The sequence below is a fragment of the Mchenga conophoros genome, linkage group LG22 (genome assembly GCF_057382185.1).
Source record: "Mchenga conophoros isolate Kocher_MC1m ecotype Shallow Benthic linkage group LG22, M_conophoros_male_GT1.1, whole genome shotgun sequence".
Classification (NCBI taxonomy): Eukaryota; Metazoa; Chordata; class Actinopteri; order Cichliformes; family Cichlidae; genus Mchenga; species Mchenga conophoros.
The window spans coordinates 27,776,235-27,800,264 of record NC_140546.1 but is presented as its reverse complement, the minus strand read 5'-3'; the positions used below and the strand labels follow the sequence as shown (position 1 = coordinate 27,800,264).

General features: G+C 41.0%; 1 protein-coding gene across 2 annotated transcripts; it reads left to right on the top strand.

Moving 5' to 3' along the window:
- Positions 1-7,049: 7,049 nt before the first annotated feature.
- LOC146549645 (cbp/p300-interacting transactivator 3-like) lies at positions 7,050-12,203 on the top strand. 2 transcript variants are annotated; one of them, XM_085261580.1, is made up of 3 exons: positions 7,050-7,225; positions 8,177-8,183; positions 9,126-12,203. In XM_085261580.1, the coding sequence occupies exons 1-3, from the start codon at positions 7,065-7,067 to the stop codon at positions 9,822-9,824; spliced, it is 867 nt and encodes a 288-aa protein (XP_085117706.1). In that variant the 5' UTR covers positions 7,050-7,064; the 3' UTR covers positions 9,825-12,203. The 2 variants fall into 2 exon arrangements, with proteins under 2 accessions (XP_085117706.1, XP_085117705.1); XM_085261579.1 differs by lacking the exon at positions 8,177-8,183 and having other exon boundaries at positions 7,082-7,221.
- The last annotated feature ends 11,827 nt before the right edge of the window (positions 12,204-24,030 follow it).

The following is a 24,030-nucleotide window of genomic DNA, read 5'->3' as shown; positions in this document are numbered from 1 at the left end:
CTATAAATAAACAAACAGTATTACACTAGTTCCTGTAGCAGCTTTTGTTATTGCTTTTCATATACAGAGCATATTAGTAACAACCTCGTCATGTTAATCTGCAGGTGAGAGTGTCAGTAGGCAATAAGCAATGACTTAACAGGACCAGATCTGATCCAGGCAATCAAGACTTGCAAGGATTGCCTAATGGGGGCCGGATGGGGTGGTGAGACAGGGTGATGCTGGCCAAATGGAACTGCTGAAGCACAACACAGCTCACATCAAGAGACCTAGGAATTTGAGAGCAAGACCCCCTTCCCCCCATGCTAACACAGACATTAGTAGAGAAACAGCAACTTGAGCACAGATGCATGAAAGGATGTGGTAGCACACGCTCAAACATAGGGTTATAAAACAACATATGCCCTTGTTTCTACTACATGGAGCAGCAGGTGTAGTAGCAGGTCGGTCTAGTATAAGAGAAAGGAAAGACAAAAAAGAGCACTCTGCTATTCACAGCAAGGAAGTAAATACTGTGCATACAGTATATATATTTCCTTGTTGTAAATCAAACAGTATAATGTATAAATAATTACATTCAAATTCTCTAAGGATCCTTAAAATTGCAAAAAGTTCAGTTTAAACAAAACATTCAATGAGTAGAAGCAGTAGCCTATTATACTGTAGTTTTCCTTGCTGTACTGTCGACTGAAACACATTTTACTGTACCTAAGAGGCAATTTATTTCAGTGACCTTTTTACAAATCTGTTTGATGGTGCCTTCTCTCCCTCTCTCCCTGGATGAGGCCAATTGGCAGAGAGGGACAGCAGCTGGAGCAGCGGTCTTTTATACTCTATGTGATTACCCTGTGTGCGGCTCTGTCCTAATGCTGACAAAAGTTGCATTTTTTAAAATGCATTAATTAATTAATTAAAGCATTTTAAAAATGCATTAATCATGTTGTGGCAATACATGAAGACCTTATTGGAATAAACATGCAACAGAGTGATATTCAGTGTGAATGAACCAGGTTGAGTAGCGCTGTGGGTGGTTGGAAAGAAAGGGGTAACAAGAAGCACTCGGTAATATGAAACCTGTACATATACAGCTTGAGGGACTAATAGATAGAAAGAAAGAGTGCTAAACAGTCAGAAATAATTGGTCAAGGGATGGTTTTGTCTTTTATCTGCTCAGATACATATAAACAATTTACATCCAATCCAGAAGTTGCAGAGAAGCTATGGTCATTACATAATGTTGCACAACAGTAATAACATGTAGATACAAAGCTGCAAAAGCATAGTATGGTATAGATGGAATGCAGTCTACACGAGTAAAGATCAATACCAAAGTGCAGCTGTGTCATTGGCTAACTGTCAGAACACATTTCCTGTCTCACTAAGATCAGCAAGTAATTCTCAGACAAGGTCAAATAAGCAGGATAGTCTGAAGAGTGTTCCCATTATTACATGCAGTAAAATGTTGCAGTTTTCCACAGAATTCCATAAACAAATGAGTTACACGTTGTCCTGGAGTATAAAGGCTCATATTCTTATCATGAAACAAGCAAGTTGTCTTTTATCATCACACCTACCTGAACTTAAAACTGATGAAGATGTATTCAGTCGATTTGCTTAAGTCATGTGCACATGTGTTATTTGTCTCCCATGTGTGGAACCTCATACTGGAAGCATGGATTTTTTCAGCCTATGTGTCACTCTGCAGCTCATAATGTCAACCTTTTATATAAGTCTGTAAATACTGAAGCCTGAATTCAGTCCCAAATATACTGTGTATACAGTGTTGGGGAGTAACGGAATACATGTACAGGCATTACGTATTTAAAATACAAAATATGAGTAACTGTATTCCGTTACAGTTACCGTTTAAAAAGGTGGTATTCAGAATACAGTTACTTTGCTGAAATAAATGGATTACACGGCAGTCTTTTCTTTTTTCATATGTTAGGCTGTCCCCTCTCTATTTTTGGTAATTCCACGCCATTAAGAGGCTCTAATGCCTATGTCTCAATCTCGCGGTCCATGTCACCCCCACTTGCGGCCCGCATAATGACGTGAAAAAATATTTTTTTTAATTATTGTTCAAAAAATTATTTAATATGAAGGCAACAGGCAGAGCCCTAAAGAATGTAGTCTCATGGGCAGTGTAGCCCAGTTGTAAGTAAGCTATTAAGACTCAACTCTATACTGTGTTCGTGTTTTCCTCCGAAACAATAAGTTCCGTTATCGCAGCCTTTCAACACCTCTCTCTGTCTCTTGCTGGCAAAGTTGACCCAGACAACAAAATAAAGCTAGTTTTCAGCTACGAGCCCGAAACAGAACCCGGCGTATTAGCCAGAGGTCCCTTTACTACGGTTCAGAGCCGCGGACCTGTTATATATATGCGCAGAATGGTTTTCTATACGAGATCTAATGACCTAATGTCCACCCTACTGTTACTCATTTTATATTACGATTTAAAAATCCAGTTTGTATTGCTATGGCGAGTAACCTTCAGTAATAGTAATAAATCACACAGCAATAGTACATTCATGTAGTTGTAAAAAGCATGATGATATATTAAGTAATCCAGTATTCAGAATACGTTACTCTCATTGAGTAACGTAACGGAATACGAAGTAACCTTCTCAACACTGTGTGTCTACAACCGAGAAGAATGCTTCGGCAAAACTGTTCACTGAATGGACAGATAGCATAGTAATCAGGCATGTTCAAATGTTTGTGTTTAACTCTATTACTGGTAACACAAAATCTGTAGTTTAATATACTACTGAGATGACAGCAGCTGAAACTTGGTCGAACCTGCGTTATTTAAAAGGACAGTGAAGCCACGCACACCAGCAAATCTACAACAGAATAACTAAACAGAAAAGAATCAAGCTGGCCCCAGTCAAAGTCCAAATCTTCAGACTGACTAAAATTATGAGGAATTATTTAATAGAGCTGTCCAAAAATAAATAATTGCAAACCTCAATGAACTGTGCCAAAACAATGATATGTGAGACTGATAAAGTCAGATAACTTCAAGTTAAAGGTGGCTCTCCAAGCTATTGTAGAACGTACTTTTTCACTGGACTACATTGAGTCCTGTGAAAACTTTCCTTTTCACATCAGTATAGTTATGCATTGGCTTGGGAGGCAGAGTAGGTGCTCAGAGGTTGTTTTTTAAGATTCCTTAGGAACCATGAAGTTTGGCTTAGCAACACTAACATGAGGACACGGCTAATCTGCCTCCATACAAATGTAACAAAGCTGCCAGCATTTGTAAATCCCACTCATTCACTTAATTTTCCATTTTTAAAAAATCTTAAAATTAACACTTGCTATTTTGCACAGGTATTGGATAATTTATTGACTAAATAGAGTGATTCTCCCCAGTTTAGTAGCCACATAATGAGCAAGAATTCACTCTTCCTAGCTGAGAAAGTTGTAATAAGTGTGATTTAGAAGTGACTTTGGGTGGATTTATTTTTCTTTATTAAAGGCTGAATAAAAGAGGAAAAAGCCAGCTTGGCTATGTCTAAAGATAAAATAATCTAATCTATATAGCTATCTATTCTATCTCTCTATCAAGATAGATGTGTAAAAGTTACAAAATATAACTTTATATCAGCTGTCCATATATGTGAATTATACAGTCTTGGCTTATATTCTTCTCTCTCTAAAAGTCTGTTCTTATACAGCACACAACATTTAATTTTGAAGAAAATATATTTCGTCTGAGACTATGTTTGTGCTGTTTCAAAAACACTTCGCAATGAACATATCTCTATTATTTAGTTTCTTTCTTTCAGGTTATTATTCGGATAATAATTATATACTGGATGGATTGGGACTGCTGGCCAAATAATATGAAATTAATTTAAAATAATGGTTTGATATAAGTGTTGAAGACTCTTTTCCTTGGCTGAACTCTTGAGAGGTTTCCAGAATGCACTCATCTTTTGAATTCTAGATTATGTGACTACAGTAAAACACGTTTCCTTCAAAATATAACAGAAAAGGAATTTTAGCTATACGGGAACTACATATATCAATCAGTCAATCAATCAATACTTTATTTGTATAGCACATTTAAAAGACCAGAGGTACTCCAAAGTGCTTCTCAATAGTAAAATATGAAATAAAATGAATTACATATGGGTACAGATACATAGAGTGCAAATACATTTCCAGACAAAACATCTATCTATTATTGTAAATTATTAACTCGTTACATTTATGCATTTATGCATAATGCTATTTTAATTAACTTACTTATTTAAAAGTAAGTTATAACAGAATTAAATAAAGGGCAATAATTCAAGTGAGAGAGGCACAAAGTACTGACAAAAGAAAAGTATTCAGTAATTGAATCTCTGGAAGTCTGCACCCTAAAGAACCACAGTTGTAGTTGTATTCATCAAAATAACCAGTTGTACTCACTGAAATCAACATCTCCTAAATAAAGTGAAGAGCCTGTGGCTGCAGACCAAATCATACAGTGTTCTCCCAGACAATAAACACAATGGTCAAGTGAAAAGAGGATTACAAAGAGGCTGGGAGTCTGGATGACTTTAGGGGCCCAAAAATAGGACACATTCCTCTACTGCAAAGGGTGTGTGTGTATGTCAACAGGAATACATACCAAGCTCCTGCTGAGGGGGCCTAACTTTCCCCACACAGGAAGACAGCCCAAAAACAAAAGAACTAGGTGGTGTGAGCTGGCTTTGGAACAGGATGGAGGTGGATTGATTTCAGAACACAAAGGATTTTCTGAATTTTACTTTGAAGTTTTGATATAAGTACCTAGATATTTCACTGTGAAGTTAATGCGTAATTTTTTTGTCTTTGTCTGTTAGTAGTTTAGTGCAACACTGTCTCCTAAAAATAAAATGTATTTATCTTATATTATGTATAAGGCAAATTATATTATAATGTCTGTGAGGGGTATACAGTTTGAACGGTGTACAATTTCCTCATGGATACGGTCCAGTGATTTTATTTCATAGTTATTATTGTACATGTACCCTTACATTATTCTCATACCTATATGCTCAGGACAAAAATGCACTGATTATGACTTTAGGTAATATTATTTCCTGAAGCTAATAAGTCTAGGAACAGCAAAACTGGGAAAATTTGCAGTTGCAGGAACTGGTGCTGTATTTGCAATAACAGTAACAATAATAAAAAGTGCTCCATGTCCCAACTGTTTTAATGATGCCTAAATTCTACTTGCTAACCTTTAATTTTGTAGTGAAAAATCTCTCTATATAGAACATGAGTATAAATGTGTGCGTGAAAGATTTCAGTGTGGTTTTAGAGCTCAACACAGTTCTAAAATTGCCTGTTAAGGTGGCACATTAGGGTCTTTTAACAGCTTATGCTGGTTACCAGTCCATTTCAGCGCTCTGTACAAACCTCTGCACAGCTACCACAAAGACATTTCTTCTGCTGGCTGTGGCAAGTGCAGGTATTATTATTAAAAGGTGCTATGTGGAGGTTCTTGTGGTTGTATGAGTGTTGCCATTTTTACCTTCGCTGTTACCCGACAGCTTCATAGAAAAAAGGATCGTTTCAGGGCATACATCCATACATTCCATTTTTTGTAGATATCTTTAAATAGCGTCAGTAGTCATTTACTTTAAAAAGAATGTAAAAGGTGCTGAAAACAAAAACATATTGCAAATTTTCAAACATCTCTGCACTTTTGATGTTTTATTTATAAAGTCCACAAGGGGGTTGGCCCAAGGCATTAAAACTTTTAACCCTAGGCGTAGTAGCCTGTTCCATGTAGTTCATAAATGTAGCTCTTCTGACTATTCCTAATGCTATGTTTAGACTCCACAATAACAACATGGAAACAGGAAAATGAAATGTAAAATCAAAAAAGAAATCACCAACTGTATCATTGCATTATCAGTGCAATTTGTATCGGTGTAAAGTAACTACATCCTTATTTTAGAACGCTTCTCAACAGCCAGCTAAATAGACTTATGTGGTTGCTTTAGCTTTCTTTAATTTACATACACACGACAGCCAGTATCATCCCAGCCATTGTTTGTTTACATTCCTGTTTTAGGTAGTCTTTAATGACACGTCATTAAAGATGACATCACATAGGTTGCCAATGACAACTGGCAGGCAAGCTACAACTGGTTGGTGACTAAAGTCAAGTCTTCCTTTAAGCTTGGCCAGGTCCATGAAAGAACGTGCCAGGGTGACCTTCTTGTGCAGTGCAGTGTGAACTTGTCATATGCCTACACTTAAAAACAAAGGAAGCAGAACCTTCACAGTCCTAGCTGAAAAGCCTACATGAAGTTTAGACTGACTTAGAGGAGTATTATACTTGGTTGTGCACAGGAAAACAGATAACTGCATAGACACCGCAGATAAGTAGTAGAAAGCAGCCCTAGCACCAGAGAGATGAAATGACTAAAGGTCTGTAAGCTTATCTACAAGCTACAAGTTACACAATGAAATTTAATAGTAATTTGTTGGAATTTACTCTAAATCCCCGTCCCTTTTGTAATAGCCCGTTTTAACATTTCCTTCTAGCAGTTTGCTCTTTGTCTGTTTTGTAATTGTAATTTTCAGCAGGTTAGTTTTTTTTTCTGTTCTCCTATTCTATGAACAGCGCATTTATTTACTGTTTCTTTCCCCTGTAAACACTTTTTAAAAAGTGCTCTATAATGAAACTTTATAGTGGACTTTACAGTACAGAACTATTCCGGGGTAATGCTGTAAAACACCTTGCTCAAATGATTTCCTCTACAGCTGTGGGGCTTTTGCTTTGCCTACAGTTTTTACCGATGCGCTTTGCACAGAACTCTTCCAGTTAAGAGAGTATGGATCATTGCTAATAAAAGTATAAGTGTAATGAAAGCAGGCGGCAGTGAAATCACCCCGGGATCACAGCGGGGCTGAGCGGGTCTCTTCTGCTCTGGTGTATCCGTGGAAGTAGTTAGCGAACGTTTCTTTGCACAGTGATTAAGGGGGCGGACCAATAGCAACAAAGGAGACGGAGAGGAAGGTGGCTCCTCCTCTCCCTATCTCTCTCTCGCTCTCTCTGTGCTTTATAGATGTACATAATCCCTGAGATGACCCAGAAAACAAACTCCTCTGACTGCCGAGACATTGCAGAGTTCGCCGCAGGGCTGCATGTAGCCGGAGCATCAGCTGAAGGAACTACGCCGGCACTGATCCAACTTCTCAGCCGATTCCACAATAAAATATCGGGTAGGTGTCATCTATAGGTGCTATTTAAAACGGGTTGAAAGGCACCTCTTCGCCTTTGTCCTGTGGAGTATTTTCGTATTTCGCTACATAATTACACATAGAGAGACTGGTTGGATTCGGACGGAATCAATCATATTTCACCTTGCCACTTACTTTAACGGCATTATAGGTTTTCTGTTGCGGTCTTATCGCACCAAATGATAAAAAGAATCCGTAACGATGTGGATAAAAAAGAGGTTTCGTGCTTCTGTAATAATGACTATTACCCTCCCTCAGACTATCAAAGTGCCATTTGAATTACAATAACGATCAGTACATAAGCTCCACAGAGGGGATATAATTAGATATCACAAGAGCAGAATATTATAAGGATGGTTTAGGCTATTGAGGAAAGTCTCTTGTTTTATCAGCACTAAAAGGGTTGAATTGATACAAGCAGCCAGGGGCAAAGGCTGAGTTCATTCTAGGATGGTGGCATTTTAAAAACCTGAAACCTCTTTGTTTTTCCACACTCAAGCATTCTTTTCATGGTTTGCTCTAGACCTGTTTTCACAACCATCCCATTTAGAGGCAGCTCATGGAATAATGTCATCATTTTAACAAGCTAATTATGTTCACTGAGTCGGATCTGTTTGCCATGTAGGAAATCTTAATGTGCGATGTTTAGTAAGGACAGAGGTGTTGTGTGTTGAGGTTGAGGGGGGTGGTCTTGAAAAGCATTTCTCTGTGTCCTTTGGGCTGCAAGGGTATTGCTGCCCTCCCTTGTTAGTGTGAGACTGAGGGGTAATTCACTGATGGTGTAATTTTGGAGGCTTTGACTTTTCTTTTTTTTTTCCACACAGGAAATTAAAGTGTTCAAATAGAGAAGCAGAAATCATAGAAGCTGAGGAAAAATAAGTTTTGAAACAATTATGTTTGGTTTTTTGTTTTGTTGTTTCAAGGGACTTGAATTAAGTGATGCAGTGTCACACCTTTGTTAAATCATAAGCCCATGAAAAGAGGCATGACAGTAAAATGGTCTCACCTGATCAGCTAAGATCAAGATATCCCAACTTGGTCACTGAATCGTAGTTTTTCCATCATCTGCAGTCAGTTTTTGTGTGTTTCTGTGCCTCTAACTGGTAACTGAGATTTCAGCTGTCTTAATTTATACATGCTAACATATAGATGTGTTTATAGGTGTTATTTGAAAAAAACTGTAGGGACCTACTTTTTAGGATCACGTTGGATATAGCTGCAGGCTTAAATTGTTATTTTGCTCTAAAAATATTTTTATAAACATGGGAATCATATGTGAATAGCTGGAGCTCCAGGAACATTTCATGTCTCTAAATTATTACATGCAATGGTGATACTACATGAGATAAAATAACATGGAAAATGCAAAAATGGAGGTTTAGATAAGATGCACAATTACTTAGATAAGCTGGTATAATACATACAGCATTCCAGGTCTTCCACACAACTTTTGTTTGTAATGCAGGTTTTTAAAGTTTTTATGTCCAGCCCAAAATAAACCTGTTGGCAACACTTTTTGGTGAATTGTACCAAATACAATTGATTTTTTTTCCTTTGCCAAATATTAGATCATTGGAAGATGTTCAAACTGTTAAATTTAATTGAAAAGTGGCATTGATGAAAGTTAACAACTTTAGCATTAGCTATCTTGGCAATCAAAAAAAACCTGCTTGAGTTCTCCTTGAGTTATTTCTTATTTTGTTATTCTAGAAAGCCCTTAAAAAGCTGGTTTCTGACTTGTCGTTATGAATAAATAGGACTTTTGCAATATGTAAAGTGGGTTCTTGCCAGTTTAAACTGTACATATATTAAACTTGTCTACTTTATGCAATGGGTTCTATTTCAAATCTAATGGTATATTGTGCTGGTTGTTATTGGTTTTGTAGGGCGACATGGCTGAACACATGATGATGCCCATGAACCATGGCTTCAGGATGGGCATGAATGGGCCACCACAGCACAACTGCCAGCGCAGTCTGCCCAATGGCCAGGTAATGCACTATGGCAGGAACCCTCAGAGCAATATGGAAGCTGCCATGAGACAGAGACCGGGTATGGTGGGACCTGGAGGGATGGTCCCTGTGAATGGAGCTCCCATGGCCAACCACCACCACCACCAAATGATGTCTGGTAACATGATGTACAATGGCCAGTGTCCACAGCAACAGCAACAGCACCACCACTTGCACTCTCAGCAGCAGCAGCAGCAGCAGGGAGGACACCCACAGCAGTACCTCCCTGGGAATCTCACTTCGCAGCAGCTCATGGCCAGCATGCACCTGCAAAAACTCAACACTCAGTATCACGGACACCCGCTGAGCTCAACTAATGGTCACCATCTGCCGAATGGTCCACAGTACCGGATGGGCCCGGCCCAGCTTTCCAGCATGCAACACATTAGTGGGCCTTTGGGGCTGAATGGTATGGACATGGATCTGATCGATGAGGAGGTTCTGACTTCACTGGTACTGGAATTTGGTTTAGATCGCATTCAGGAGCTTCCTGAGCTCTTCCTGGGACAGAATGAGTTTGACTTCATATCAGACTTTGTGTGCAAACAGCAGCCGAGCACAGTGAGCTGTTGAGGAATTTAGTTGAAAAGTGTTTGGTTTGTTTAGATTCAACAGCCCAAAGAATGACTGAATGGCCACAGTAGCACAGCGAGAGGAGACAATCCCCCTGTTCTGTTTGGGTATTTCTGTATCTGTGTATATGACAGTGTCTGGTACAACTTCACCATGACATGCCTGTGAGTTGTTGAAGAACTGTAATGGGCAAAAACGCAGAAAAAACACCAGGTTTCTCTGCTTTGAGACGGTGCCAGCAAGATCCGCTGCCTTTGGCCAAAATGGGGCATCCTGATGCAGCGGGCTCCGTCTGTACCCATCTGGCCCACAGCACATGTGCCTACAGTGCCAAGGCTTTTGGACAATTGTAAATTTAACAAACACAATGAGAAAAGCTGACCTAAAAGACTGTCATTCTGGGTCCACCAGATTTGGTTTAATCTTTTAAAGTGTTTTATCTCTGATGACAATTTTAACTAGTAGCAGACTATAGATCATACAAATTTATAAAAAGGTAGTTCTCTGAATTTGCTTATATGAGGAAGTAAGGATTTTTGTGTGCATATTGAAGGCTGGCTCTTCAAAACTGACTTTCTTCAAAAGATGACATTTCCTTGAAGAGCAGGGAAATGAAGTTGTGCATCATTCCAGAGTGGCACATTTTAGTTTCTTTTGTGGGTAAAATGTGCTACATTGATTATTTCATTATTTCAGTCATTTAACTGACTGACTAGGTGAAATCTGCATTGCATCTGTTTCCTGCTAAGTAACTATGATTGAAACATTGGCAAAGTAGCACATTTCCTTGAGTCTTGGCTTTAACAAAGCTTTTATTTGTGCATCAAAGTCTCACCACTCCATGTCTGACATTCATATATGTGTTACAAGACAGGTTACTGCTGTATGGAACTGCAAGAACAGATGCACGGTGAATGCCCTCTTAGCATCTCAAAAACTGCATAATTATGGCCTATTTAAAATGTTAAGGAAAGTTAGGCCCACAACAAAATCAGTTACTGGTGGCATAGCTAATGCTTACATTTGTTTTCCAAAACAGGATTTTTAAAAAATGCATTTGATTGCAGTCTTTGTGTGCTTAGTGTGTACGTTTGTGGAATAAGGTATTTAAATCCCACCGAAGGGCATCCTCATCCCAAAAGTCATCGGTTGGTAAACCGATCAGGAGACTGCGCAGAGAGAGGGAATGATAGAGAGAGAGATTTTGGCCTGTGGACACAATGCGTGGACACAGCACTCTGTGCAGCACTTAGTTTAATCATTATTTAAATCTGTCACTACCTGTGGCATTGATTTCATTAGACTGGAAGAGCAAACAAGTAGCAAAGCTGATGTTTTTTGCCATAAATGAGCTTGTTCTGCTGTGTTTCTACTGACAGGATTTGAATTACATGTTCTCACATGCTTGTCTTTACTGAGATCAGCTTGTGCATTCTCTAGTGACTCAGTAATTATAAAATGGACATATATGATGACTTTTTCTAAAAGTAATTAGGTTTTTGGTCAAGGGTGAAGCCTTTCCACAGCAGGTTGGATGCGTGATAACTTTCTGTGCTCTTTGTGGAACTGTCAGAAGAGCCAGGGCGACACTGTGTTAATCTGTTCCAACACACCTGTGCTGCGATTCCTGCGTCTCACTGGAGATCTGCCATCTTGAAGCTCTTGAGTCCAACAATGGGCATTGAAATGCTGTTGTAAAGACAGAATAAGTGCCAGCACTCTGCTTCACTTTCTCCCTGCCAGAATTGCAGACACACTCACAACCTCATAGTTAAGGTGGAAATTCTTCTGGCCTTAGCAAGACAGTGGCCTCTGATTACCGCTGTATCAACAAGCGCAGCCTTTTTGTGTATTGTATCTTTGTACTGTAGACTAGAGCTGAAGCTGATCTAGATACATTTAAGGTACTTTCAAAAAATGTTTAAAAAAGCATTGTCAGAAATAAATGTAAGTCAGTGGTTGATTTTGATGTATTGACAAGAGATTATATCCTACTTTTTTTGTTTATTTGTTTTGTTTAGCGAAAAAGTGTGTAGATGTTTTTGGGTGCAGGGCCTGAAGCTTTAAGACCAAGTGGACTGCATGTGTTGAAGGATGCAAGAGGAATGCCACTGCTTTCTTACAAAGCAGCTGAGAATGTACAGCACAGTACTTTGTGGGAGCTTGTCTTACAATGGTAGATAAACATGTGAGATTGTAATCCTTATTCCAAATTACACACCATTAATTTGGGTGACAACCCACCCGCCTACCCTCCCCCACACATTCTCCTCATCCTCCTCCTTTCCCACTTCCACAAAGCTTTTGTAATGTTATTGATTATATTTGAAGAAAATGTATTTATTTTCAAATAAAATATTTATTTAAAGTGCTGTTTTTAATTGTATGTCAGTGATTTCTTAAACCACTCTTAAAAGGAGCCAAACATGTAACTTGTCATAAAGATACAGCACTGTTGATATATACCGAGAGCCTTGAGAGATGCTCTTTATTTGCCTGATCTTTTTTTATTGGTTCTCAAGACTTCCACACCCACAATAAGCAATGAGCAAACAGAAGAGCAAAGTACAAGTTACATATCCTAAATAGTAGTGAGTCAGCACTCTGTCAACACAGAGAATGTTTTTGTTGATTCGTTGTGTTATATAATTTTAAAAAAAAGTTTAGCAACCTGCAAAGTAACAGCATACCAGAGTAAAGATTTATAAATACATACATACTAAATGGCTGAAATGGCTCACAGAGACATCCTCCCACACTGACACATTTAAATGACAAGTCTTGTTTTTTCCTAAGGCCTTTATTTCTCTGTTAGATCTGAATAAAGAGCTCACTGCACATTTCCAGCTAGAAGTTTTGCTCTACCATTTTTCTAAAAGAACAGCTCTGTGGGGACTTACGATTAAAAAAAAGTCTAATTGAAATTCTAATTAGCTGTGCAGTAAAGTCATACTACTAGACCTCAAATACACGTGCTGTTTTACATGGTGTTCGTCAAGGCAGGATTTTGTCCTTGAGCTTTTTTTAATAGGTTGCTGAAAACAGTGAGAACTGGTGCAGGCTTGCAGGAACCCAAATCTGTAGAAGGACAGACACTAGTAGCATCTAAGATTTGTGCCACTAGCCATGGGTTGCAGACAGTCAAGTGCTAAGTAACCCAAACCAAAATGTTGTCCATCCTCTAGACATTTAATCCATGATGTTTTATTAAGTAAAATCTAAGAAAGAAGCCTGCATTACATTGCCTACACAATTAAAGTTATTTTAAAATGACTAGAGTAAACGAATTAAAACACATAGGCTTTATACTGGAATATAATGAATTGTAAATAAACACTATGTAGCAGGTTCAGAAATGTGCTGGACTTAGGAAACATTTTTGTCTTCATGACAAACGAGAGAAACCCAAATAAAGATAAATAAGGTGTAAAAACAAAGACTATATAAAAGAATTTAAATAATGAAAAGGTAATGCTATGCAGCAATGTGCAAAAGTTTTAAAGCCCTTGTAAGGATGCTTTCAAAATTGCAGTGGTTCAATCAGCTATTTCATAAAATTGAACTCAAATCACTTCTCATTGACTAATCTGCATATAGTTGTTAACCCTGAGACCAAAGTCATCATAGGTACACTATGATGCAGTCTCCCCCAATAGACTGCTGAGACCACTAAGAGTTGAAGGAAATTGCCTTCCCGGGTTTCCTCCGTGGCGTGAGCGATAAGCAGAGTTCTGTCCTTTCCTTATAAGATTCCTAATTATTTAAAGTAACACTCAGGTATGCCATTCAGCTGGGTTAGTTACGACGTCGGGAGCAGCTTGGGAGAACAAGGAAACACAGACTGCTTCAGGTTGTCTTCCCAAATCGACTCAAAGGTTTATTTGATACACAGCAGTTTATATAGATGAAAAAAAAGGTTCGTGTGTCAGCTTTCCCAGTTCAAACCGGTACAGACCAAATAAGGAAACGTCTTCCTGCCTTGTGAGCCAAGAAGTATCCTGTGTGTAGTTTATCAGTTCAGCTATAATTTATGATCATCCCAGCAAAATACACTCCTAGACATAGAATACAGAGTTCTTTCATTAGTGAATTCTGAAACAAACCACCTAGCCTTTAACGAGCCTTTTCCAGGAGATAAAGAAAAGGGAGGATGGGAGTAAAGAAGTGGTCTCATCTCTGTGGTGTTTTTGACCTTCAGGTACCAGCTTGTGAGTCCTACACATTAATTCTTGGGTCACAGAGAAAGAGAAAAACAACTAGTAGATCGGCCTTATTGAGTAACAGTTTTCCTGTATAAAACAATATCCTGTAAATGCTACTATGGTATCAAAATACCTAACAGTTCCCCTCTTTTATTATTTTTAAAAATAATAACTCAAATAGAAAGGAAAAATCACAAATGTAATAACATAATATAAAAAGCAAATCATAAAATGTAATAGTTCACAACCTAATGTTCAATATACACATCAGGAACATCATTGGTAACATCTGACACATAATCTGGGTCAATTTGTGCCAATTGCAAATACATTGAAGTAGCTGTACTAGTAGCTATACGGGTTATCATTGAACGTACACAGGGTACCACACAACAGACAATAATCATCAAAAACATGCTGCAACGGTTACAAAGGCTACAATTAGTTCCTTCCATCTCCCAAACATGTCCTGTAGCCACTTATGTAGCCACTGACCGTGACCTGTATTGGCAATTAGTTCTATCTGCAATGCTTCAAGTTTATTCATAGCTTGTGTGAATGAACCGTTAGGAGCGGTATTATTGGGAATGAAAGTACAGCATACATCAACGGTTACTAGACCACAGGTACCGGTCCAATCAACAGGTAAAGCTAATCTAAGGGTATTATTGCACAACCAATAAGCATGTGGGATTGGTCTGGTCAGGCGCGTGACCATGTGTGATTTAACTAACTCCCCCCAGTCAGTATCATTTAAGACACCGTCTGGGGGAACAATGATCGATTCTCTGCTCGAACTTGAACTGTGTGTGTGTTCCTCCAGATATGATACAACTTCAGCCACAGAGACAGCTAGCCATGTCTCATTACAGCGTGCACCTGGGGAGTCAGAGAAGAATGTATAGTTATCCTTTGTATAATCTATGTGTGTGTCTGGGCCAGTTAACTTTAGTCTGCGCAGACATATCATACTAGTATTAAAATGGAGAGGGATCTGTCCTAAGGGCAGTGAGGGCTTTAACCTATTCTTAGGGCGTTTCATTGGGGCGCAGGTCCCTGCGGTGTCATTAGATAACTTCAATAATTCGCCTAATGGAGTCTCAGGGTTAGTTGGTGTGTGTGTGTGTCTAAGTAGGCAGTCGAGAGGGCTCAGAGTCAACTGTAAAGTGTCTTTAAAGAGAGCATTATCTCCGCCGATTTTCTCTAGTCCCTCAGTGAGGGGGAAACCGGATATGGGGTATCCTACTATTACCTGTTCTGGATTAGCCTTTGAACAGACATAACAGTTACTGTTTCCTAAATCACGAGCGGCTGTTCTGGCATTTTCATACCAGGCGTTAGCTCCTACTCTAGAGGGTGCATAAAATGGTTTATTAGTGGCGTCTATGTTGTCATTTACTGATTTTAGGGAACGTGAGGAGTGCATTAAGTAGGTGTCTTGCAAAATGGAGCATGAGGTATAGTCAGCAAAATATGACCTGCAGAAATGTGAACATGGTTGCAGTTTACAATACAAAATAGCAAAGAGAAATCCTAAGGTTAATGCGATAGATATGATAAATAACCTAAATATATAAGAAAGTATATAAGAAAAACAGTTCTTCAGTCGTCTCCTGGCCTGGTCCCAGGTTCGAGAGACATTGAATAAGCGTCGTATGATGACAATGGGCATTTCATTTTCTCCATTATCAGGATGGAATGAGTCTGGCTTTATCAGGTTAGACATCATGTGGTACTTTTGGCTTTCTGTTCCTGCTGGATGTTTGAGTACCTTGTTGTTGTTCTTTCAGACGTTGTGTGTTAATCAGTGATTGCGTGTGTGCACTGGATCCGGGCGCTGGCTCGCCTGAGATGTCATCTACCCGTGTGTGTTTATTTGCTCTAGTTCCGGGCGCTGGCTCGCCGGAGATGTCGTCTGCTTGATCCGACGCCTGAGATGGTCCGATTGGGCTGGTCTTAACCCTGCTGGCATGAATCCACTGAGGTTGTCCGTCTGTGAGGATGCTGGTTCTTCGTCACTGCCAGTAAAGCCTGGGGGCTGGAAAACGCGGCCTCCCAGAGTGTCCTTGGTTTTAGTGGCTTCTCCAACATGCGTCTCCTTGTCTCCACTGGTGGAACTGTGGAGGGGAAAAGCTGAGAGAGACAAACTTTCTGATAGTTATTATTCAGTTTTTCTATCAGGTTGTGAACATCAGTGGACAATGCAATATACATCACCTTCTACTAGCGGTGCCCCTCTGGAAGCTGACCATGGTGTTGGAAATAATCTTATTTCAAATGGAGATAATTTGGTTACTGCAGATTGAGTCATTCCAATCTCACAGAGGACTTGAGGAAGTAATTTGACCCAGGTCATTAAAGTTTTAGCACACTTTTGAATTTCTTCTAATGTGAATGAAGATCCTCTATCACTGTTAATCTGGTGAGGTATTCCGAATCTGGGTATTATTTCATTGCTCAACTTTTGACAGACTACTTCTGCAGTTTCTTTTGAGGTTGGATAAGCTTCTACTCATTTACTAAATTGATCCACTATTACCAGTAAGTACTTGATGCTTCCTTGTGCTGGCATATGTGTAAAATCAATTTGTAATGTATGAAATGGAAAATCTGGTTGTGGTAAATGCTGATGTTTTGCTTTTGATTTTCCTACATTAGTTCGTGCACATGTTAGACAGGTTGCTAATATGCGTTTTACTGCGTGTGATGTTTTCTCAATTACAAATCTTGATTTTATTGCCCCTATTACCCCTCTTTGTCCGACATGACTCACACAGTGAAAATGTCGGACAAGGACTGGCATCAGGGAATATGGGAGGGCAATCAAACCCTTAAGATTTTGTATAAGCCATCTCTGTCATCTAAGGTACAGTCATTATTCTCCCAATAGGTGCAATCACATGCAGAGGCTTGCTCTTGTATGAATTTTAAATCAACATTTGTGTCTAAATAGTCTGGGAGTGTAACAAGTGGCAGCTGTAGGGGCACAGATAATACTTCCTGCGGAGGTGGGAGCTGTGATGCAGCTGCAGCCTTGGCTGTCACGTCTGCTAAGGCATTACCTGTTGCTTCGTCTGTGTCAGCTGTACTGTGTCCTTTCGTTTTTACAACTGCAATGGCCGATGGCAGCTGTATAGCCTGAAAAAGTCTTTGAACAAAATCAGAATTTAGCAATTTATTTTCCATCAGCAGATCTAAATCCTCTCTGTCTCCACAATGTGCCAAAGTCATGCACAACGCCAAATGCATAGCGGCTGTCTGCGTAAATCGTCACATGCTTATCCAAATGTAGCTCACAGGCGCGTATTAAAGCCATGAGCTCTGCTTTTTGTGCTGAGTGAAATGGTAATGAGTGAGCCTCTAGTATGATGTCAGGCAATGTCACCACTGAATAGCCACAAAGAAATGAGTTGTCATTCGGCCTTGAACAGGACCCGTCCACATAAACCGTGGCTGAGTCTGGGATAGGTGTTTGCTCTAAATCTGGACGTGGTGCTGTGGATTCCTGTATACGTGTCATGCAGTCATGAACGTCAAGCCTGTCTGAGCCATCCTGTCGGTCAGAAGAACACAGCATAGGATCAATAAATGTGCTGGCGAATCAGGTGTGCTGCTCGCTTTTATAGTGAGATTTGCATATGTTGTGTAGTTATGTTTGCTAGAATGGTCGTGACCTGGTGATTGGTGTGTAGAATAGTGTCATGTGAGAGTGTGAGCTTCTCGCAGTCCCTTATCATGATAGAGCAAGCTGCTACTGCCCTCAGGCAGGCCGGCATTCCTGAACAATTCAGGCAGCACCTTTGAGTGGCGGAGGTCAGCACTCCCTTTAATGCATTGAAAGAGACAGTCATTTCTGTGGATCACAGTATTCGAGGAGGCTTGTCTTTTTTGCAGCATTTACGCAGAATGTGGTCATGAAAAGAACAGTCTGGTATCCACTGTCTGCAATAGTTCACCATGCCTAAGAAGGACGACATTTCCTTCTGTGTAGTGGGACGAGGGACAGAGGTCACAGCTTTGACCCTGTCTGCAGTCATGGAACGTTTTCCGTGAGACAGTGTGAATCCCAAATATTGAACAGAAGTCTGACAGTACTGCATTTTCTTTGCTGATGCTTTGTGGCCAGTCTTTTGGAGGTGCTGGAGAAGCATGTGTGTAGCAGTTTGACACAGTTTTTCACTTTCAGCACAGAGGAGGAGGTCATCCACATGTGGATCAGGGTGCAGCCCTGGAGGAGTGAAGCACCATTGAGAAAGCAGCAGAGCTGTCTATCATGCCTTGGGGCAAACGAGTCCAAGTGTACTGCTTATTTCTATGTGTGAATGCAAATAACGGCTGTGTGTCACAGGTACTGAGAAAAAGGAGCGGAGCATAAATCCACCACGGTAAAATGTGTATGCAATGCATGTCAATATGCTGTGAACATCTGAAACGAGAGGTGGCAGAGGAATGTTGACTGCATTAATTTGCCTTAAGTCTTGTATGAAACGCCATACGCCAGGTTTGTTAGGCTTTGGCACAGGATTGACAGGAGTGTGGGCTTTATTACTCCTGTAGTCAATAAATCTCCTATCATGACATCTAGAGCTGCGGCTTTTTCCGTGGAAATGGGATGCTGCGTGACATATACTGCTTGTTGTGTTTTAATAGGTGTACGTGATAAAGTGTACAGTCAATAAATCCTATATCATTCTCACTTTTTGACCATAATGTCATATTCTGGTATTCAGCTGGCAATGTAACTGCAGAAATAGTACAGTGGATAGGGTAGGTTAGATCTATGTGACGACATGGTGTAGTTATGTCATAAACTATGTCTGAGTTATGTAACAAAATCACTGTTTGACCTTCACTTGTGTGAGCAGTTATCATGTTGTTGAACAGTGTGAGAGAAACAAAAGTGTGGCTCCCAGTCATGGGATTACCTGTTAGTGGCGTCTGTACACGTTTTTTTTGGCACAGTGTGTGACATAGAGTACCGGACAAAAAGGATGTTGAGTTCATTCTCTGCTGAGGGTCCAGCTGACACAGAGGATGTTCCTTCTCCATCATGTCGGTACATAGGGCAGAGAAAACATAAGCTGTTATCAGTGTCAGCAAACATTTCACCCTTTATGTTAAATGAAATACACAAATTCATTTTTGCTTTGGGTGTCTGCGGCTGCTGGAAAACTGAGCTAAATTTGCACCTCTAGCTTGTCCAACAGTGCATAAAGCGTTTTATGAATACTAGGATAGATTCATCAGGCTTCTGTTTACACATAGTTACTGCATTTAAGTCAATTTTGTCTCTGGACATTGTTAGCAGGAATTTCTTTAGATTCTTAAAGAAATCGGCGACTTTGTCATTATTTACCCTCCTTTTGTCCATAGCGGTAACATTTGATGCATCACGTCGCGGCATTCTATCATATATTTTCTACAGGACTTTTTAAGCAGACTACTTTTCTTATCACAAATGATATTCAACATTTCTACTGACCTGTTTTCTGGCGATAATCGTTCGGGATAGGGCTCCGGAAATAAATTAGAATGCATTGAACTTCTTAAGTTGTAAACAAAGTCAGTCACATAAGCACTCCCGCATGTTCTGGATACGTGATCATGGACGTCTTCACCGATTCGTGGACGTAGGTTACACGTAACCGGAAATGGGAGTTATACTGAGCCGTTATTTGAGACTTTATTTTGTATTTTATTAATTTTTGGTTTTACAGGTACTTTAGATTTTTTATCGGACCTGTCTGTGGTCTTTGAATAATTCTGACCCATGTTCAGTGATTTCCAGAGGGGTTTACACGCTAGGAGGATTTATGTTAGTATTTTCGCTGCGGCACAGCTGAGGTCACTTTAAATTTATTGCTAGCAATTTTTTGTTTGTGTGAGCAACTCTCACTTAGCGAGCAACTTCTCGCTTAACGAGCAACTTCTCGTAAAACAACAGGCAACTTCCTGTGTCTTTCTGCTTTTAATTTACTGATTTTAACCCTTGTATGGTAATCGGGTCTGTGAGACCCGTTTTCAGTTTTCTTTCGTTTTTTTTTTTTAACAAAATTAAATTTAATTATTTACTAGCTTTCTGTGAGTGAGCAACTTCTCACTTTTTAACGTACGTTTCAAGATAACAGGCAACTCCCTGTGTCACTCTTTGATGAGCAACTTCTCACTTAACGAGAAGTATTTAAGACAACAGGCAACTTTCTGTGTCACTTTTTCTGAGTGAGCAACTTCTCACTTTTTAACGTACGTTTAACTAAACAATTAATTATTATTATTTTTTTAAACAAAATTAAAATATTCAAGACAACAGGCAACTTCCTGTGTCCACCAACACCACACAAGGGTTAATTTACTTTATTCGGGGACTGAGGAAGTCAGTCAGTGTATCTCTCTGGATCACTAAGTGAAACTTCGTCAGCATATCCCGTTTTTTTATGGATCGATCACTGAGAGAGGTATAATATGGTCTCTATATAAATATGAAAGACACATATTTACCTTCTGTCAGGATCCCACTTCTGACACCAAAATTGAAGGAAATTGCCTTCCCGGGTTTCCTCCGTGGCGTGAGCGATAAGCAGAGTTCTGTCCTTTCCTTATAAGATTCCTAATTATTTAAAGTAACACTCAGGTATGCCATTCAGCTGGGTTAGTTACGACGTCGGGAGCAGCTTGGGAGAACAAGGAAACACAGACTGCTTCAGGTTGTCTTCCCAAATCGACTCAAAGGTTTATTTGATACACAGCAGTTTATATAGATGAAAAAAAAGGTTCGTGTGTCAGCTTTCCCAGTTCAAACCGGTACAGACCAAATAAGGAAACGTCTTCCTGCCTTGTGAGCCAAGAAGTATCCTGTGTGTAGTTTATCAGTTCAGCTATAATTTATGATCATCCCAGCAAAATACACTCCTAGACATAGAATACAGAGTTCTTTCATTAGTGAATTCTGAAACAAACCACCTAGCCTTTAACGAGCCTTTTCCAGGAGATAAAGAAAAGGGAGGATGGGAGTAAAGAAGTGGTCTCATCTCTGTGGTGTTTTTGACCTTCAGGTACCAGCTTGTGAGTCCTACACATTAATTCTTGGGTCACAGAGAAAGAGAAAAACAACTAGTAGATCGGCCTTATTGAGTAACAGTTTTCCTGTATAAAACAATATCCTGTAAATGCTACTATGGTATCAAAATACCTAACAAGAGTCAAATCCACTGCCTTTCAGTTTCATCTTGAAATTCTCTCCAGGAAATTTCTAAACAAAATCAGGGACAAAGTCTGAGTCCAAAGCTCACAGGGAACAGTGCTGACCAAGCTGTCAGTAAAGGTGGAAAGGACTACAGACTAAGCAGATTTCAAAGACGTATACCAGGAATGATTACTTGGCCATCATATCTGTCTGTGTATCTATCTATAACTGTCTCAATGTCTGCAACAGAAGGATATAATCAAGGCTTCAAACCTCAGACTGTTAAGGTTGTTCCAATCACGTTGGACAACTTGGAAGGTTCTGCGGTAACAAAAGCATTTCGTGCTGAACATTCCCTCTCTTCTTGTATTTGCAGCTACATCTTCATGACTCTAGCTAAATGAAAGTCTAAAGCAGCTGCACATAATTCTTTGCTAATCTATTAAAATGTAAGCCTTGCAAGCTGTCATGGTCCTGGGCCATGTGGGCCCAGTATTCTTAGTTTTCATGTATTTTTGTATTTTGTTCTTTATTTAGGCCATGCTTCCTGGGTTGATCTGTTACGTTGTTCCTTATGTGTTTTCCCTTCGTGACTCTTACCCCCTGTGTGCCCCTCTGTGTATTTATGAGCCCTCGTCTCTCTTTGTGCTTTATTCTATGTTTTCCCCAGCCCGTTATGTCTGCGTTCTCCCCGTGCTCTCTCTCCTCCTGTCTGAACCTCTGTGCCTGTACCCGTCAGCGTTATGTTCACCCCGCCCTGTCTCGTTATGGTTATCTGTGTCACCTGTGTTCCCCGTGTGTTCCCACTTTCCTCGTTAACCCTCTGTGTATTTCTGTCTGCGTCTTCCTCTGTTCGGCGTCGCGTTCTCCCTCATGCCGTGTGTGGTTCTCCCCGTGTCTTCCGGTATATGTTACTTTAGCTTTTCCCAGTTTAGTGTAGTTTTGTATTGCTTTTGTATCATCGTTATTGTTTATCACTTATCAGCAATAAAGCTGCATTTTGAGTTTATCCCCCGTGTCTGTGAGTTTGCAATTTGGGTCCTCATTCTGCCTGCCACACGGCCGAAACATGACAGAAGAACGCGACCACGATATGGACCCAGCGACTCCTGGCAGAGACGTAATACAAGCGGTGGAGTCGTTATGCTACCAGTGGAGCCGAAGCTCTAGTGAGGAGGAGAGGGAGGAGTTACTTTCCTCGTTGGGGACAAGCGTCACGGTTTTTCCCTGGTTATGGGAGGCGCTACCCCCTCTGATCTCGGACTTCCTCCGCACCATCCTCCCAGCCTGCCCTCGGCAGCATCAGCGGTCCGGTGTGCGGACTGCGTCACCACAGCCCCGTGGCCGCGCAGCCTCCCCTCCGCCTGCTGTGAGCATACAAGTCGGCACGCTGAGGTTCGCCACGGCACCACACTCCTCTACGCTGGCGCCGTCCCTCTACTCGCCGGTTTCCACTTCGCTGTCGCAGCTCAGTCGTTCACCCTCACCGCCTCGACCGACCTACCCGTCTTCCGCTTCCTATCTGGCACGGATGTGGTCAGAAGACGAGGAGCCGGTCGCCACAGAAATCGAAGTTTCATCCACGACCACCTCAAAGAGGAAGCGGCGTTCGCGTCGCCGTCGCCCAGCGCTACGGCATGTTTCGCCCTCCAACGAGCCACACGAGGATGCGGGGGAGGTCATGGATTTCGACCTGGAGGAGCGGCAGCGTGCAGCATGCGATCAACTGGATGAAGAGCTCCGGTGGAAGCCGTGGCTAGCTCCTGACTATGAGGAGATCTTCCGGGGAACCCGCCTGGCTCTCGGGGGTCCCCTGAGCTTCCAGGAACTCTCATCTACCGCTCCATCAGCACCCAGTTCACCAGCCTCTGCGACGCCGCCCGGCGCGCATGAAGCGCCGTTGTCTGGTTCATCGGGAGCTGCAGTCAAGCAGAAACGGCGTTCGCGTCCCCGTCGCGCTGCGCGATAACCGGAGGTGAGTGAACGCACTCTCCCATCACCAGCCTTCGTTGAAGCCGTAGAAGAGGAACTAGATTCAAGTTTACAGATCCAAGGGTCACCATTAAAGGAGACACATAGTGTGGAGGCGGCGGACTCCAGTACTGTGACTGATGTGGTCAGTTCGTCTGGCTTCCATGAACAGGGAGTAAGACCCACACAGACTGTAAACCCCAGCACTGGAGAACCTCAGCCTGTGTTCTCGTCACCGCCACCGGAACAGGAGTTTGACGGTCCAGCCTCTGAGCCGACCGGGGAATCCCCTGTTCCGTGTTTTTCTTGCAGCGAAAACAATGACATTATTTCAGAGACAGCCAGTGCTAACTGTGAACTGAGTAATACAGCGCTAACCGGGCCGCCGCCCAGAGATTTTGCCCCGAAGACACCCGTAGACAGACCTAGTGATTTGGCAGGGACCTCTGGTATAATACTTAGAGGGAGGGAGACCTCCACAGACCTGAAAGCTAATTGTGTGACAAGAGGGGGGGAGGAATTTCCTCCGTTGTCCGTTGCTTCGCCTGGGGTTCCATCTAAAGCTGAGTTGCCGGTGGCTAACGCCTCCCTTCCTGAGTCTGCTCTGCTCACCTACGAGGTGCTTAAAGTAGACACTTGTGCTTTCACAGCGAGTGAGGACTTTTTAGAGGAGGGTCATGTCGCAGAGCATATAAGAACGGAGGGTGAGACGAGGTGTGATCATGTTTTGCCTGCTGCTCCTGTGTCCAATGAACTTAAAAATAAGAATGCTGGTCATGACCTCATGTTGGGACTTAAAGGTGACAACAGGGATTCTAATCAGGGTAACACGAATTGCAAAATGTCCCCA

What these genes read in the sequence shown, in the direction of transcription:
- LOC146549645 (XM_085261580.1), top strand. Translation starts at nt 7,065, where the DNA reads ATGTACATAATCCCTGAGATGACCCAGAAAACAAACTCCTCTGACTGC.